General features: G+C 39.2%; 2 protein-coding genes across 3 annotated transcripts in view; both read right to left on the bottom strand.

The window, feature by feature from the left end:
* Positions 1-458: 458 nt before the first annotated feature.
* npm1a (nucleophosmin 1a) lies at positions 459-6,233 on the bottom strand. The gene is made up of 10 exons (XM_034113786.1): positions 5,997-6,233; positions 4,696-4,775; positions 3,910-4,029; positions 3,688-3,781; positions 3,415-3,533; positions 3,285-3,340; positions 2,884-3,001; positions 2,632-2,742; positions 2,435-2,509; positions 459-1,640 (listed from the first exon to the last, which is right to left on the bottom strand). The coding sequence occupies exons 1-10, from the start codon at positions 6,043-6,045 to the stop codon at positions 1,590-1,592; spliced, it is 873 nt and encodes a 290-aa protein (XP_033969677.1). The 5' UTR covers positions 6,046-6,233; the 3' UTR covers positions 459-1,589.
* Positions 6,234-7,400: 1,167 nt separating this feature from the next.
* The window catches only part of kcnip1b (Kv channel interacting protein 1 b), a 30,884-nt gene continuing 22,976 nt past the window's right edge, over positions 7,401-15,308 (bottom strand). Inside the window, exons 2-8 of one of the 2 annotated variants that reach the window (XM_034152052.1) lie at positions 14,201-14,325; positions 13,602-13,671; positions 13,445-13,515; positions 13,242-13,349; positions 13,056-13,160; positions 9,505-9,567; positions 7,401-8,776 (exon numbers count right to left, since the gene is read on the bottom strand). In XM_034152052.1, the coding sequence (XP_034007943.1) occupies positions 8,729-8,776; positions 9,505-9,567; positions 13,056-13,160; positions 13,242-13,349; positions 13,445-13,515; positions 13,602-13,671; positions 14,201-14,325 (590 nt within the window). In that variant the 3' untranslated portion in view covers positions 7,401-8,728. The remainder of the gene's footprint in view (positions 8,777-9,504; positions 9,568-13,055; positions 13,161-13,241; positions 13,350-13,444; positions 13,516-13,601; positions 13,672-14,200; positions 14,326-15,308) is intronic. The other variant, XM_034152061.1, reaches the window with a different exon arrangement.

Genomic DNA, 15,308 nt, shown 5'->3' with positions numbered 1-15,308 from the left:
GTATACTGGACATTATAGTGTATTCTATTTATATACTTCAGTGTTCTGCCTGACATGAGGCTGGAGGACGTTCTGGTTTTTCAGTTCAACAGTTGACTAAATAAGAATGATTTTTTTTCCTATTATATTTGAGGCTCAAATATCAAACCATAGTAATCTCCCACCATTTATTTAAGAATTTATAAAAGCAATATTTGAACTTATGATAGCTCTCGTTACATCATCCTTTTATTAAATGCTGGGTCACATGACAAAGCCGGTATAGATAAGTTTAAACTTAAAAATGTCAATAAAAATTCTTCCCACTTTGCAGAACTATTAATATGTAGGCTAAAATGCAATAGAAAGAGGTGTAGTAAACATTGGGGTAACTTTGGATACTTAAAAGACTAATGCATATCTTGTTTTCTACGCCACTGCATATTCAAAGAAACACAATATTCAAAGAAACACAAAAGTTGTTTTGCTTTAAATTTTATTAGGAAGAACATTGTTGCCACAAAGAAAATCATAAACCTGTATTTATCTTCAAATCGGGTATGATTCTGATGGCAGAGAATTGGAACAGTGGAAACACACATTATTTTCAATCCATCAACACTCAGTCCAACTCACAGCATAATTTCATTCTAACAAACGTACACTTGCTTCTTTAGAACATGGAATGACGTACTACGCTAACAGGCCTCATGCATCAACATTTTTAATAATACATTAACCGACCACATGAGCACAGAACTTGGGGACTTGTTAAACTTGAATACAGGTGATTAAGTCTTAGAATATTTAGTTAACTCTTCCTTGTTTGGAGGGTTTTAATCAACTTGATTTTAAAAGAAGAATTCAGTAAATTCCTTCATGCATTCAGTCACTCAGAGCGAGCTCTCAACCTAGCAGTCGCAGCAGCAAAGAACAGAAACAGACTCATCTCCACTAGCGATATATCTACGACGCTTCATTAGCGCGGGTTGCTGCTTAATAGCAAATGGTTGATAAGTTATGGACGGTAAAACATTAATTAAACAACAATATTTGAATTCTGATAAAAGGTTAAGCTAACAGTTTAAGGGATCTTGAGCGGTGTAATCTCACATTAGCATAACATTCAAAGCATTTCAGAAAGTGCTTCTTTTATATGTTCATGTTGGGCTTTACTAGAAATAGTAACAGCTTTAACAAATCTGACCAATGATGGCCGACATCTACTGAATTTTGATTGGCTGTTGAATAATAATTGTGTTGTTATTGGTATGCGGTTTATGATTGGATGCACATTTATATTTCCTGCATGAGACCAAATGACTCTCGACTGTAAATATAAAAAAAACGAATGAAAGTATCCTCCATACTCAGGTGCCAACAATCTCGCAAGGATTTTATTTACACATTTACAAAGATGCAAATTTGTGTGTGATGTAAAGACAATGCACCACCATAATGCACCGTCAGCCTCCACATCACTCTCTACAGCAGGCGGTGGAGCTGGACTACATAGAGAAGTAACGAAGTGTGAGGCACTGAGTTTGGTTTCAGAGGGTTTGAGGGGAGCGATGGGTATAAACATAAAAAGACGATAAAACTACTGAGACTTATTTAGTATCCTTCACCGTCTGCCTCCACTTCCACAGGTCGGAAATGATCTGAAGAAATACAAAACTGAAGGTTAATACAGTGACCAGACGCAGACATTACATATGTTTAGTTACAGAGAGAACCATAGCACTTTTCTAATTGACTTCTATAAATGAATAAGTCACAAAGTTGACTTTAAGCTGCCCAGTTGAGGGTCTCAAATTGGTATTAAAGCAACAAAATCGGAGCAATTCAAAACCAGTACAATAACTTCACATTCTTTTTAAGCAATTTAAAAATGGGACGCAAAACGTTTTGTATTTTGAAAGATGCTCCTATGCTGAGAACTATCAAGTAACCACAAATATTTTCTATTTATGTCAAGAGATGCCCCAGTCAGGTTTGTTTGTAACAGCCTGGTTGTTGTTTTGCTTCAGAAGAGCAGTGTTACAGTATATAGGTCAGTTTGACTGCATTGTAGTGTACTGGATCTCCACCAGGTGGCAGCGGAAGCTATGCAAATAATACTGTACAACAATTCTATGAAGAAAATAAAAAGATAATCTTGTTGGCTTCTTGTTCTGTTATCAGATGTTTTTTTACATGGCGTGTAGACTACCTGATTGACCGCACGTTCAGAAGAACTACAACACATGAGTATTTTGAAAAAGTCTACCCGTTTCAGTCAGACATCAAATATTTTTGAATGAAAGCATCAGCACAACCAAAATGGTTTGCGTTAACAAGACTTTCGCAAATGTATCAACGTCTTTATGGCAAGTCAACTCAAATTAAGAATGATAAAAAAACACTTCACTGATCAAAGATACTTTAGAACAAAAAAGGTAAACTTGTACTGTACCTTGGTGTCGGCGATATTAAGACCGTTCTTCATAAAGTTCTCAAACTTGGCCTGGACAATGGGTAATTTGACTCCCTGTGGACCGGAAACAACAAATGAGCACATTTCAATATTTACACCATGTTTCTCTTAAGTTAAGAGGATAATGATAATTATAAAAGACCAGTTGAATTCAAAGCTTTTCCAAGGACACACACCTTCTTCACGGACTCCATCATCTTGATCTTCAGCTCAGGGATGGTTAGGATGGTTTTGGGAGTTGTTGGGGATTTAGGCGTCCTCTCCCCTTTACCTTTGGGGGTCTTATCCTAAAAAGGAACAGCACATTTAGATATTAGGAATGATACAATCATTTGGAGAAATTACACTGGATATGACAACTTTTAAATAATACAGTGACTACATCTCAAAACATTTAATATCATAAAGTCTGAAAAGGAGATCATTACCTGTTTTTTAGCAGGAGTGTTTGGCTTTGGGCTCTTGCCGTTCTGTTGTTTGGACGGTGTCACCTTGGCCTTAACAGGTGACTCTTCTTTCTCGCTCTCATCCTCATCTTCATCATCCCTACAAAACAAACAGATCAATAAAAAGTCAGATAGAAAAGGAACCATCCAAATCTCAGAAAAATGTATTACTGTAATGTATGCATTTAGAATGAATACATCTTTAAATGCAATGTCAGCTGTTTGATCTTACTTAAAATCACCATGACTAACTTTGATCAAATGCAAACATTTAAACTATTCTTTTTTATTAATCAATCACTTCCTCCACTGTTGTTAATAAACCTCACAATTATTTTTATTAGAAAATATCAAGTCTAAATGTTGTGGGACTTGGTACTCACTCATCATCATCATCCTCGTCTTCATCTTCATCATCCATCTCAATTTTCTTTTTTTTCTGTGGAGGAGGTAAAGAGTTAGTCACTTGAAGTGAATTAAGAGATGAAAACAGTGACAGGTGCGAAAACAAACCTGAGACTTGGTGGAAGGGGAGGATGCGGGTCGCTTCTTTGACGTCTTGACTACTTCTTCCTCCTCCTCCTCTTCCTCCTCCTCATCGTCTTCATCAAAGGACTGGTCGGCCTCCATCACTAAGATGAATTTAGAAGCGTTAGAATGCACTACCAACACTGAAAAACGTGCTTACTCAGACTTTAACAAGTGAATTATTTAAAAGCCCTCCCAATAAACCACATTGAAATCTAACAGTTAAAACATCCTTATGCTCTTCTAAGAAACACTCACTGACGAGGTGTTGTCCACTGATGTGGATTGGACCGGAACCTGCCTTCAGACGGAAAGTAGCCGGGGGGGTGATAGTGAAACCACCGAGACACACCTGCAACAAAAACGCTGTGTTAATTCTTTTCTGAGTGGATGTTGGTGACGCAGCATTCTTATCTAACCGGAGTAGGGCGTTTCAATGAGACAAAGAAGTATGTTCATGTATCGTTTGTGTTTACTTACACTTGGCAGGGTGGAGGGCCTCAGGGAGACCAGCACTGCCTTGATTTTCTGACCCTCCATGTCCTGTCCTTCCACCTCCACCATGTGCAGCTCGTCTGCGGTGCCGGGGTCCACACAGGCCTGAGAGAGGGGGGGCAGCAGAAGACTGTGTTAACCTTCAGGGTCCGATCTGTTCACAATAACTAAGTTTGCCAAACAAAGCTGACTACCCACAGGAAAAGAAGTTCCATATAATAATCCAATAAATGCAGTTTCTACTTGTTCAAAACCATATTTGGCAAAAGTATCCATTTTAAGATTATTCAACAAAAATAATCTACAAACACATTTAAGTGCATCACAATTTCACATCCATAAGTTTAATTTGGATACTAGCAAATACAACAAAATGCTAACCATATAAATATAAGCTGAAATGTTTGGACCCTTAAAAAAAAATCACAGTAAAGGAAAAAAGCTCATGCTTGACTTTGTTATAGGGGTATTAAGTTAAGACTCAAATTGCATTCATTAAGCTTGTGTGTAGTTATGGTTGTGATTATTTCCAATATTTGACGAGTGACAGGAATGCAACTGAAAGGGGTTCAGTAAAAGACAGGATGACGATTGCCATTAGATTTGAATTTTAAATAAAAATGTGACCGATTTTTATTCTATTGGTGTGATCCACATTCAGCTTCTCGGGACACAAGGGAATGTTGAGTAAACAATATTTTCTAACACCCCGTTCATTGAGCCAGCCACTTCATAATATATGTAAAAATGATCAAATCTCAGTGTACTCACCATCCTTAAATCAAGCTGATGCTCAAATTCATCTTCCTCCGGGTTGAACACCATATCCTTTCCTGCTTCCAGCACACAGCCTAAAGACAAAAAGGATATCAGTCATTAGCATTACAAATACAAAGTGGGGGAAGTGACTTCACTGGGGTGTAAAGTGTTATATTTCAAATGAACACAAGAGGGAGCCACACAGATTAAACTGAATATGTGACTTTTTCCACATGGCCAGACACGAGGAATCACCACTAGATTAGGGGCTATAACTCTAAAACAATTCAATTAAACTGTATGGTTCAATTTAAGAAAACGAATTGGGTGTCTGTCTTATATTTTAATGTACTTGTTAAGTACATAGTATAGCTTTCGAATAAATACATACATCTAAACACAATGTGGACTTTTCTTTTGTCTAAAACACAATTTCAACGTTATAATCCATTCCTTACAGACGTATTACTCATTCATATATGATATTACACGTGTCGACACAAGGCACTACATTGGACTTGTCATTTTTGGACATCTTTCTTAAATGATATTCCAATCAAAATAAATACATTAGCATCAGAGATATCCAACACATACATCCAATCATTTCTAAATATAATTTCCATCCCACGAGGAGGAAAGGTCAGCTCGGGTGATGCGACAGAGCGCCACATATTTCAAAAGTAACTAGACATTGTAGCTAATTTAGTCTCAACGACACATATAAGGACATACAAATGTAGTTTTATAGGATGAAGTAAAAGAAACATAATGACCTAATTACAAGATAAAGGAACTACTTTAGCTATTGGTCGGAGGAAGCTAGCAGGCACCGCATGATATCAAACCACGTTGACTTTTATTTCCCACGACAAGCTCAACAGTCATCGAAAAAATCTGCTTAAACGGTCCACTTAAGATACACAACATGTAATAGATACTGCCATATAGTTCTAATGTCTAGAGAGGAAAGAAATTAATGGAATATCAAACGTTGTTCGCGAAACAAGGGCGCCGCCATGTTGTTGTATAGTCCAACACGTGTGTGCTAAGTAGCCTGCTCTGAAGCCATGCTGTTCACCTCATTCAACCTCCTGCGACCAACTCACAACCATTAACACCACGAGACATTGTGCTAAACATACTGTTAATATGACAGTAGGTAGAGTATCTGCCTTTAATAAAGGTTAATATGCAGTTAAAATGCTTTATTTAATCAATTTCACAAAAAAGCAGCCTAGCATAAGGATGAAACGTTTTGTTAAAACACCTTAAAGTGACATGGTGAAAGACATGCAGAGGGTAATTCTCACCGTAAAGAAAGGTCTGTGGGGCCATTTGTTCTTCGTCCATTCCGATCATTTTTAGTATAAAACGCTGAGAGACTACTGCTTGTCTGCGGTGTGAAGAACGACCAACTACTGCTGCTGGATAGAGCGCTAACTAACGTGGTCGGTGCGCCGCCTCCTGCTTCTTCCTCTCTGACCCTAAACGAGACATGGAGAAAATACACAGCGCCACCCAGTGGACCACTATAGGTAGGACTCAGCCCACAGCCGTTAGATAGGATGGAAAGATGTGTTTCAAAAGCTTCTTCTTCTTCTTCTTCATCTGGACTCTGGAGTAAAATACACAAGCCCTGCAGTATACAAATGCATTATAACTAGCTTCACCTTTACCAGCTTTAACTATAATCAAAACATATCATATATATTATTCTGAAATGGGCCCATCTGCAGAAGGAGTACTTTTACTTTTAGAACGTTAAGTATATTTTGATGCTAATACTTTTGTACTTTTTCTTTAATAACATTTTGAATGCAGGACTTTTACTTATAACAGAGTATTCCTACACTTTGGTACTTCTACTTTTACTTAAGTACAACATCTAAGTACTTCTCCCACCTCTGCTTGTACAGTACAAGTACCAAAAGTAGAAGTACAGTAAAAGTACCAGAGTGTAGAAATACTCTTTCACAAGTACAGTAAAACTCCTGCATTCCAAATGTTACTCAAGAAAAAGTACAAAAGTATTAGCATGAAAAAAATATACTTATAAAAGTACCAAAAGTAAATGTACTTTAATTATGCAAATAGGCCCATTTCAGAAATATATATATTATATGTTTTGATTATAATGATTGCGCATTAAAGTGTTATCAAAGCTGGTAAAGGTGCAGTCTTAATGACTTTGTATACTGCAGGGTAGCTTGTGAATTTACTCCAGGTGGAACTAAAGTCTGATTTAAGACTTGATTATGTTTTATATAATTAATCAAAATCTGCAAAGTAACTTAAGGTATTAAATGTATTTAGTACAAAATGTCCCTCTGAATTGTAGAGGGTAGAAGTACAAAGTAGCAGAAAATGGAGATACTACAAGTACCAGTAAGTACATTTACTTAACTTATTTAAGACCATAGTATTTGTACTTTTACTTACGTAATGGATCCGAGTACTTTTTCCTACCCTTGGTGACATCTACTATTTTGTTGTATAGAACGAAGGTCTAATAATAGTTAAATAATTATAATGTAAGAAATTTATTCTTTTTTATCACTCTCAATATTTAACTTCTTTTTATTTTGATAATCAACTTTTATAGTTATTATTATTATTATTAATTTACTATAAAATCTAAACATTGTAGGAATAATACTACTATAGTCCTGCAGTAAAGACACAGAAACAAAGACGACTGTAAGGTAAAACATCACTCAATTTAAGAATTGACCTGTTTATTTGTATGGCTTAAATATATGTTTCTGTTTGTGAGATTGAATAACCGTTCCACACCGAGATATCAGACACCATAGGCTGTGATGTCACACTGATGCACCGTACAGAGAACAGCTCACTGACACCTGAAGTCTGTCTGTATCCGTCAGCGTGACATCACAGGGGGGTTCGGGTGGAGGAGGCAGTGTCACATGTTCACTAATACAGATAGAGCCGTCTAGGTGTCATCACATTCCAAAAAGCTGACATTCAATATTATTTCCCTGCAAGATTATCAGATTTTTTTCATACCAGGATTTTATTAGAATGGACTATATACTTAAATCTCAGCTTTATTGGCCGAGTATGTGTACACATAAAAGGAGTTTTTTTCGCTAATAGGTATATCATTTCATGTATAATAACATAGCTAACAGTGAAATCATACTTTTCTTTACCATAATTGACTGCATCATGTTGAACCTGTCACCTGTGCAAATAAAACCGATTGGTTTGATGATCATAAAGCTTCTTTCTGATGAAAATACCCAATGTATGCACATAATTCACAATACCTTTTTTCAAAACATTTTTGACAACACTGATTTGACCACAGTAAGCAAAGCAGCAGGTGAACATATAAAAGAATGATTCGATTTTTCTTTTTTTTTCGCTAATACCTAAGGTCCATCATGGACAGGAAGACAGGCACGCAACATATCAGACCCATGAAATGTAATGTTTCCAAATTGACTTTAGAGAGACTTAACAGCGAGCATCACAGACTCAGCAGGCGAGCAGCAGCCAGGTCGACACACAGGAGTCACAGCGATGCATTCCATACATGTGGAAGTCTTTATGGCCAAATTCCCGTAATAAATCTGACAATTGTTGGGTGAAAAATCGAAACCTCTTGCAAAAGCATGCAATAATATTTTTGGCAAAAAAATATCCTCTTTTTTGGCAAACAAAGTTGTGCTGGTTAAACAAAAGCTCTTTGCTGCTCGGGAGCAGCATTGTAATGCAGGAGCATCTTTATCAGGTAACAGGACAATCTTCAAGACAAGCACTGAGAGCAATGTCTGTCGCATCAGTCTCTTTGTATTGTGTGGGGACACTCAGCAGGAAGGCGAAAAGCATTCCAGTCCAGTCCTTTCTTTCAAGTTGTTGTGGGGGGAGGTTTGACTGTATCCAGAGGAGGAGGAGGAGGAGGAGGAGGAGGAGGAGGAGGAGGAGAAACTGGATGTATTGCACATAATGCATCCACACACACGCACTCACACCAATCCCTTGCATTTCATTTTTGTCTTCATCATCTCCCCTTGTTCTACATCACGTTCTCAAACAACTGCATGGAGCTCATCATGGTTTCATCCTACAGAGAGAGAACACAAGTAATCAGGGCGGAATGATGCAATTAAGTGGCAATGTACTGACTCCATGATGTATAGGCTGCATGATGACAGCAACCTCCAGTTATAACATCACTTATCTACACAGATTCAAAACACACCAATTCAAAACAATCCTGTACATGCTGAGGAGATACTTTAGTACATTTGCATTAAGTATATTGAGAGAATATTACATTGTATTGTTTTTATTGTATTTCTGTTGTACTCTATCTCATTTTATTTTTTTGTATTACACATTCTATCTTCTTGTCTTGTATTATTTGCTTGTAATTGTATTTATCCTTTAGCACTGTCATTCATGATTGTTAATCCTGTAAGCCCATTGAGACAATCCGTTTGTGATATTGGGCTATATAAATACACTTTGATTTGATTGAGATGCTCAAGTCAAGACTATGCTTTTTACTCATCTTTGAAAACAGGTTAAAAAAAGTGTGAAAGCATTGTTTTATTATCAGGAGGATTTTTCCCTTAGTTGTTGCTGTAATACCAATATCTGCCACAAGAGGCTGTTGTGCATCACCACCCCATGTTCTAATTTAATCATTTAATTTCCACCTTTTAAACAGATAGCAATATTGTGTGAACCGCTGTGCTTAGAATACATGCTATGTAATATTTACAAATATACAAAGGAAGCTCTTTTTACATGTATTTCTTATTATTTCAGATGCAGGAGAATACATACCTCCTGGCAGGCTATAATAAACTCCTCTAGAGTCACCACTCCATCTTTGTTTTTATCCATTTTCTGTAAAAAAACACATTGTAATATAATAGTAATAATAATTAAAGCTGCAAGCAGCGTTGAGCGGGTCTTCGACGCTCCGCAGGCTGTTGTCCGCACGTCGAGGTGTGTGTCTAGGTGTCTCGAGGACTCGAACGTTGGCAAACGTGGAAAGTTTCAGGCCGATCGGACAACGTACATGGGATTTACAGCAGTATCATAAACATTGTGTTTGATGGCGAGTGATCTGTCGCCATGGCAACGGCATTTGATGACACCCCATAATATGCCTAGATGTGTTGAGGGCTGCATCGTTATCAAACCTGTGAAGTTCTGGGCCGTTTGGACCATGTTAACTGGAGTTATGAGAAAACCGTGTTTCACGGCGACCATTTTGTTACCATGGCAACGGCATTTGACGAAATCTCAAAACGGACACTCTTTAGGGCTGTACCGTTAGCACACATGTAACGTTTGAACACTTTTTTACCATTTACACAGGAGTTATAGCAATATCATGCTTAACGGCGAGGGATGCGTTGCCATGGCAACAGCTTTAGAGGAAAACTCAATATTGTCATATTGAGGTGTTGAGGGCCGGACTAGTAGCCATCATCTGAAGTCTGGTGCAGTTTGGATCATTTTCCATTGACTTAAGACCAGTGGCGTCGCCTGGCCTGGGCATCCGGGGCTTTAGCCCCGAATGTTTTTTCTCTAGCCCCGGACAATTCTCCCTCAATAATATAATACATTAACCATGCTTTACGTGAACCTCATCATGACACAAGAGAGGACGGCAGCACTGTAATTTCCCGTGTTCAGTGAATGCAACAGAGGCATGACACCAGACCAATCAGAGAGTTGCATGGAAATAAACGTGTGCTTGTGTCATTCAAGCTCGGCTCTGTGTGTGTGTGGCAATAGCGCATTTAGTGTGAGAGAGAGAGAGAGAGGGAGAGAGGGGGAGGGAGGGACCGGTGCCAGCATGGACCGTGTTGTTAGCATCTGGTTTGCTAGCTGCACTAATGGACATAAGGAGCTGTTTCCACAAGAAGCTGGAGGAGAGTCCTCTCCTCTCAGACTGAGAGACTCAGGTGAGCTAAAGGACTCTCTGAGTGTTTAGATACATAACTTTAGTCTAAGTTATCTCAGTGGGTCTCAAACGGTTTGGTCACAAATTATTCAAAAGATTATTTCCGCGGCACACCTTCATATGATCATTATAGTTATAAAAAAAATAAGAGAATAAAGAAAAAACAGTTATGAAATACTATATGGCAAGAATAGAGTTTAAAAGGGGAGTGATTAGTAAAATATCCATAAAGAAAAAGTAAATCTGTTTACAGTTCTGCTTCATATGGGTGTTGAGAGAGGTATCCATAGATCTCTTCATTTTGCTCTCAAAGTGCACCAGATTGATGCATTTAACTTCAATATTTAAAAAAAAATCTTCCCGGGGGAGCATCCCCCCGGACCCCCTAGAGGAGGTGAGCCCCTGCTTAAGACAACATTGTGTTTTTTGGCGAGGGATGCGTTGCCATGGAAACGGCATATGATGACATCCCATAATTGCCGTAGAGCTGTTGAGGGCCGGACCATTAGCCATCATCTGATGTCTGGTGCCGTTTGGACGTTTTTCCAGTGAGTTAGGACAACACAGTGTTTCATGGCGAGGGATCTGTCGCCATGGCTACGGCATATGATGACATCCCATAATTGGCGTAGAGCTGTTGAGGGCCGGACCATTAGCCATCATATGAAGTCTGGTGCAGTTTGGATCATTTTCCATTGACTTAAGACAACATTGTGTTTTTTGGCGAGGGATGCGTTGCCATGGAAACGGCATATGATGACATCCCATAATTGGCGTAGAGCTGTTCAGGGCCGGACCATTAGCCACCATCTGAAGTCTGGTGCAGTTTGGACAATTTTCATAGGAGTAACGGAAACATCGGGTTTTTTGGCGAGGGATGTGTTGCCATGGAAACGGCATATGATGACATCCCATAATTGGCGTAGAGCTGTTGAGGGCTGGACCATTAACTGTCATCTGAAGTCTGGTGCCGTTTGGAACCTTTTCCATTGAGTTAAGACAATATTGTGTTTTTTGGCGAGGGATGCGTTGCCATGGAAACGGCATATGATGACATCCCATAATTGGCGTAGAGCTGTTGAGGGCAGGACCATCAGCCATCATCTGAAGTCTGGTGCCATTTGGATGATTTTCATAGGAGTAACGGAAACATCGTTTTTTTTGGCGAGGGATACGTTGCCATGGAAACGGCATACGGTGAGATCTCAGATTTCACGTAGAGCTGTTGAGGGCCGGACTAGTAGCCATCATCTGAAGTGTGGTGCAGTTTGGACCATTTTCCATTGACTTAAGACAACATTGTGTTTTACGGCGAGGGATGCGTTGCCATGGAAACGGCATACGGTGAGATCTCAGATTTCACGTAGAGCTGTTGAGGCATGGACCGGTGATATAAAAGTGAAGATTGGTGGACGATGGGACCGTGTCCATTGGAGTTACAGCGACACCGTGTTTTATGGCGAGGGATTCGTTGCCATGGTAACGCCATATTAAGTAACATAAAATTTGACGTCGAGCTGTTCAGGGCCGCAGTGTTAACCATCATGTGAAGTTTGGTGGCGTTGTGAGCATGTCAGTTGGAGTTATGACATCATCGTGTTCCATGGCGTTTGATGGGCCTAGCATCGAGCGAACGCAAACTTTGGCGCCAAATCACGGCTGCGCCGTGCGAAAGAAAAAAACTTCCGTGATAACTTTGAATTGCCCATGTCTGGAGATGCTACCCGACGAATTTCGAGTCGTACGGATAAAGTCCCTGGGAGAAGATAGATTTTGCGCGGAGGACGAGAAACGCGATAAATCGCGTTTTTTCGACGCCAAATTCAAAATGGCCGACTTCCTGTACGTTATTTTTTACCCCTCCAAGAGGCTTTTTTGTTCGTCTCCGCACCCTAGATATGCGTAGCGAGTTTCGTTCGTTTACGTGAAAGTTAAAGTGGGGGGAGTTTACGTTAAAAACAGAAGTGGGCGTGGCCTACACAATTTTTTACGCAAAGTTCCGGAACCAATTACATATCGCAAGTTGCACCACTTCTGACGCGCGTGCAAAATTTGGTGAGTTTTCACATGTGTTGCGGGGGTCAAAGGTTTATCGGTCGCTGCGCGACCGATTTCAATAGGGTCTTCGCCGACCTAGGTCTCAGACCCTAATAATAATACAAATCAGTCTCAAATATGTCCTGTTGCAACACATATAGATTATAGTACCTACAGAAACATGTTCACAGTATTGAGTACCAACTGGAGAATCATTATAAAACATTTGCTAATGACTTAAAATGTATAAGCTTTATGCAACATCAACTTGTAAAGAGTCTCAATGAAGCTAATATTATCATTTTAGATCTACAGGGGTATCTTTAAAGACACTTTACTTTTGACTTTCGTTGATCTTATATTCAAAATAAGACTTATTTACCCGGAAAAAAGCGTCCACATGCTGCTGCGGGACGTCTCCCTTTATTGCAGGGTAGGTGAACTTCCCCATCATGTCATAAATTGCCCTCACAATCTCCGTCATTTCCTGAGAACAGACAAGGTCACATTGTGATAAGACATAGACTTCATATTCAACACTGTACACACTCGTAGAGCCCAACCTCACCTCTCTGTTTATGTATCCGTCTTTGTTAATGTCATAAAGATGAAACGTCCACTCAAGCTTTTCTCTCAGCGTTCCCCGCAGCAGTATAGACAAACCCATTACAAAGTCCTGATAGCAATGGAAAACAATACAAAGTCAGATTCTGAAAGCATCATGGAAGCAAGGAATGAGTCTTATTTGACACAAAATGGAGGAGGACTGACCTTGAATTTAATGGAGCCATTGTTTGTGGTGTCGAAAGCATTGAAGAGATAATGTGCGTACATGCTTGCATCTGAAACACAAAAACAGATAACGTGAGCGGTCTGCTGCTGTGAAAATGCTTCTCAGAGCAATGAAAGACATTTGATTGCACTTTACCTCCATGAGGGAAGAACTGTGCGTAAATGTGTTTGAATGTTTCCTCATTGACAACCCCACTTGGACACTCCTGAGGAAAGACAAACACGGAGTAAGGTTCCTCCACTCTACTGTTGGAAGAAATCAGCAGCACTGTGGAGGCATGACCTCATCACATTTGACCCAGGAATCTCTTACAAATTTGAGCTAGTTAGCTAGCAAAATTAGCATTTGTGAATAGTTAAGCAGAACAAAAATAGCTGTATTGTTTATTGCTTTTCTTTAGTTTGATATAAAACCGCTGCAGTTAGGAACAATAACCCCTTCAGGCCTTAACACACACGTTTTTTAAACTGCTTTTTGTGTCTTGGGTAATAATTCCACACAAAATACAAATATTCGGTGCCAAACATCAGGGTCACTTTTTTGCATTTTTGTGTAATTTTTTTGTCAAGACAAAGGATCTTAAAACAAATCTAATACAAATCTGAAAAGCTAGATGCCATTTGGGGAAAAAGAAAAAAAAAGTGTTTTTATTAAGGCAATCTACATTTTTAACCTTGAAGTTACTTGAATTCACCAAGATAATGTAATAATAAAACCAGAAAGTCTGTGTTTACATTCTTGAAGCCACGATAGAGGATCTGCAGCTCCTGCTTGCTGAAGTTGGTCTGCGCCTCCAACTGGGAAAGACCCTCCGGCCGGTAACACACCGTCGTCATCTCCAGCTCATCATCTGTTCTATCTACAGCCAGAAAAGATAGAAAGATAAAAAGACATACGTTTATCACACAGAATCATGTCAAGACTTCTGCAATCCCTGTCTGACAAATGCTCTTCCTGTAATACACACGAGTCATCTTAAGAATGTGAGGGTGGCAGCAAAGAAATACAAATTTGATAGGACGGCAAAAAAGAGCGCTTGCGGGGGGAAGATGAAAGAGTCACAATTCACAATGAGGTAAAAAAAGGGAGAAATGGATTTGGTGGAGGAAAAATACATGCGTCTGACAAATAGATCCCCTTGAGGGGTTTATTACTGTGCTCAGTACTGGGTGCTGTGAAGATGGATGGTGGCTAATGATGTAAGGAGTACTCATATTGCTGGGGTAAGGGTTTGTCACTACGACTGTCTCCAGCTACAGGGCTAAACCAACATCCCAGAATCCGGCAGAGGACACAATCCACACAACAAGTTCTCAGAGATGAGCAAACATCGGAGAGAAAACAGGACGTTTTTATTGCATTCACCGGCAGCGTATTTGTTTACACATCAGTCTCTTGTTTACTTGTAAATCCCAACTGGTCCCTGTGATATCAGCAATGTATTTTTGCTTTTATGGAGACCAAGTGATACATCCTATGATGAGTAACTTCAACAAACAAAACCCCATCGGATCTCGCTAATTTCCACAAAGAAACATGAACAATGCACACACAAACAAGATTTGTAGCTGTGTCTGCATCACTTGGTTCGATTAAGGAAAAGAGATTGAGATGAATATATGATGATGGCTATTTGGATGGCGGCGATGACTCACTCGACCCACTCAGCAGCGGTGTCAAGATGAATTCTAACCGCTGAGACTGTATCTAGTATCATGCATCATCTGTTAGAGGAAGATTCTAATTTAATATCAAATATCTTGTTGGTCATCTGCTATTAGCAATTCCCCGTGGCATTAACTGTTTGTGATGCTAAGTGCTGAATGTAAACTTTAGTTAGCT

This window comes from Trematomus bernacchii, unplaced genomic scaffold (genome assembly GCF_902827165.1).
Source record: "Trematomus bernacchii unplaced genomic scaffold, fTreBer1.1, whole genome shotgun sequence".
Lineage (NCBI taxonomy): Eukaryota > Metazoa > Chordata > Actinopteri > Perciformes > Nototheniidae > Trematomus > Trematomus bernacchii.
The sequence above is the reverse complement of the archived record's forward strand: the minus strand, read 5'-3'. Positions and strand labels throughout refer to the sequence as shown.

What these genes read in the sequence shown, in the direction of transcription:
- npm1a (XM_034113786.1), bottom strand. Translation starts at nt 6,045, where the DNA reads ATGATCGGAATGGACGAAGAACAAATGGCCCCACAGACCTTTCTTTAC. An exon ending in ATCAGCTTGATTTAAGGATG is followed by an intron (nt 4,030 to 4,695) that starts GTGAGTACACTG and finishes CCCCTCTCTCAG; the next exon opens with GCCTGTGTGGACCCCGGCAC. An exon ending in TGATGGAGTCCGTGAAGAAG is followed by an intron (nt 2,510 to 2,631) that starts GTGTGTGTCCTT and finishes TCCGGTCCACAG; the next exon opens with GGAGTCAAATTACCCATTGT.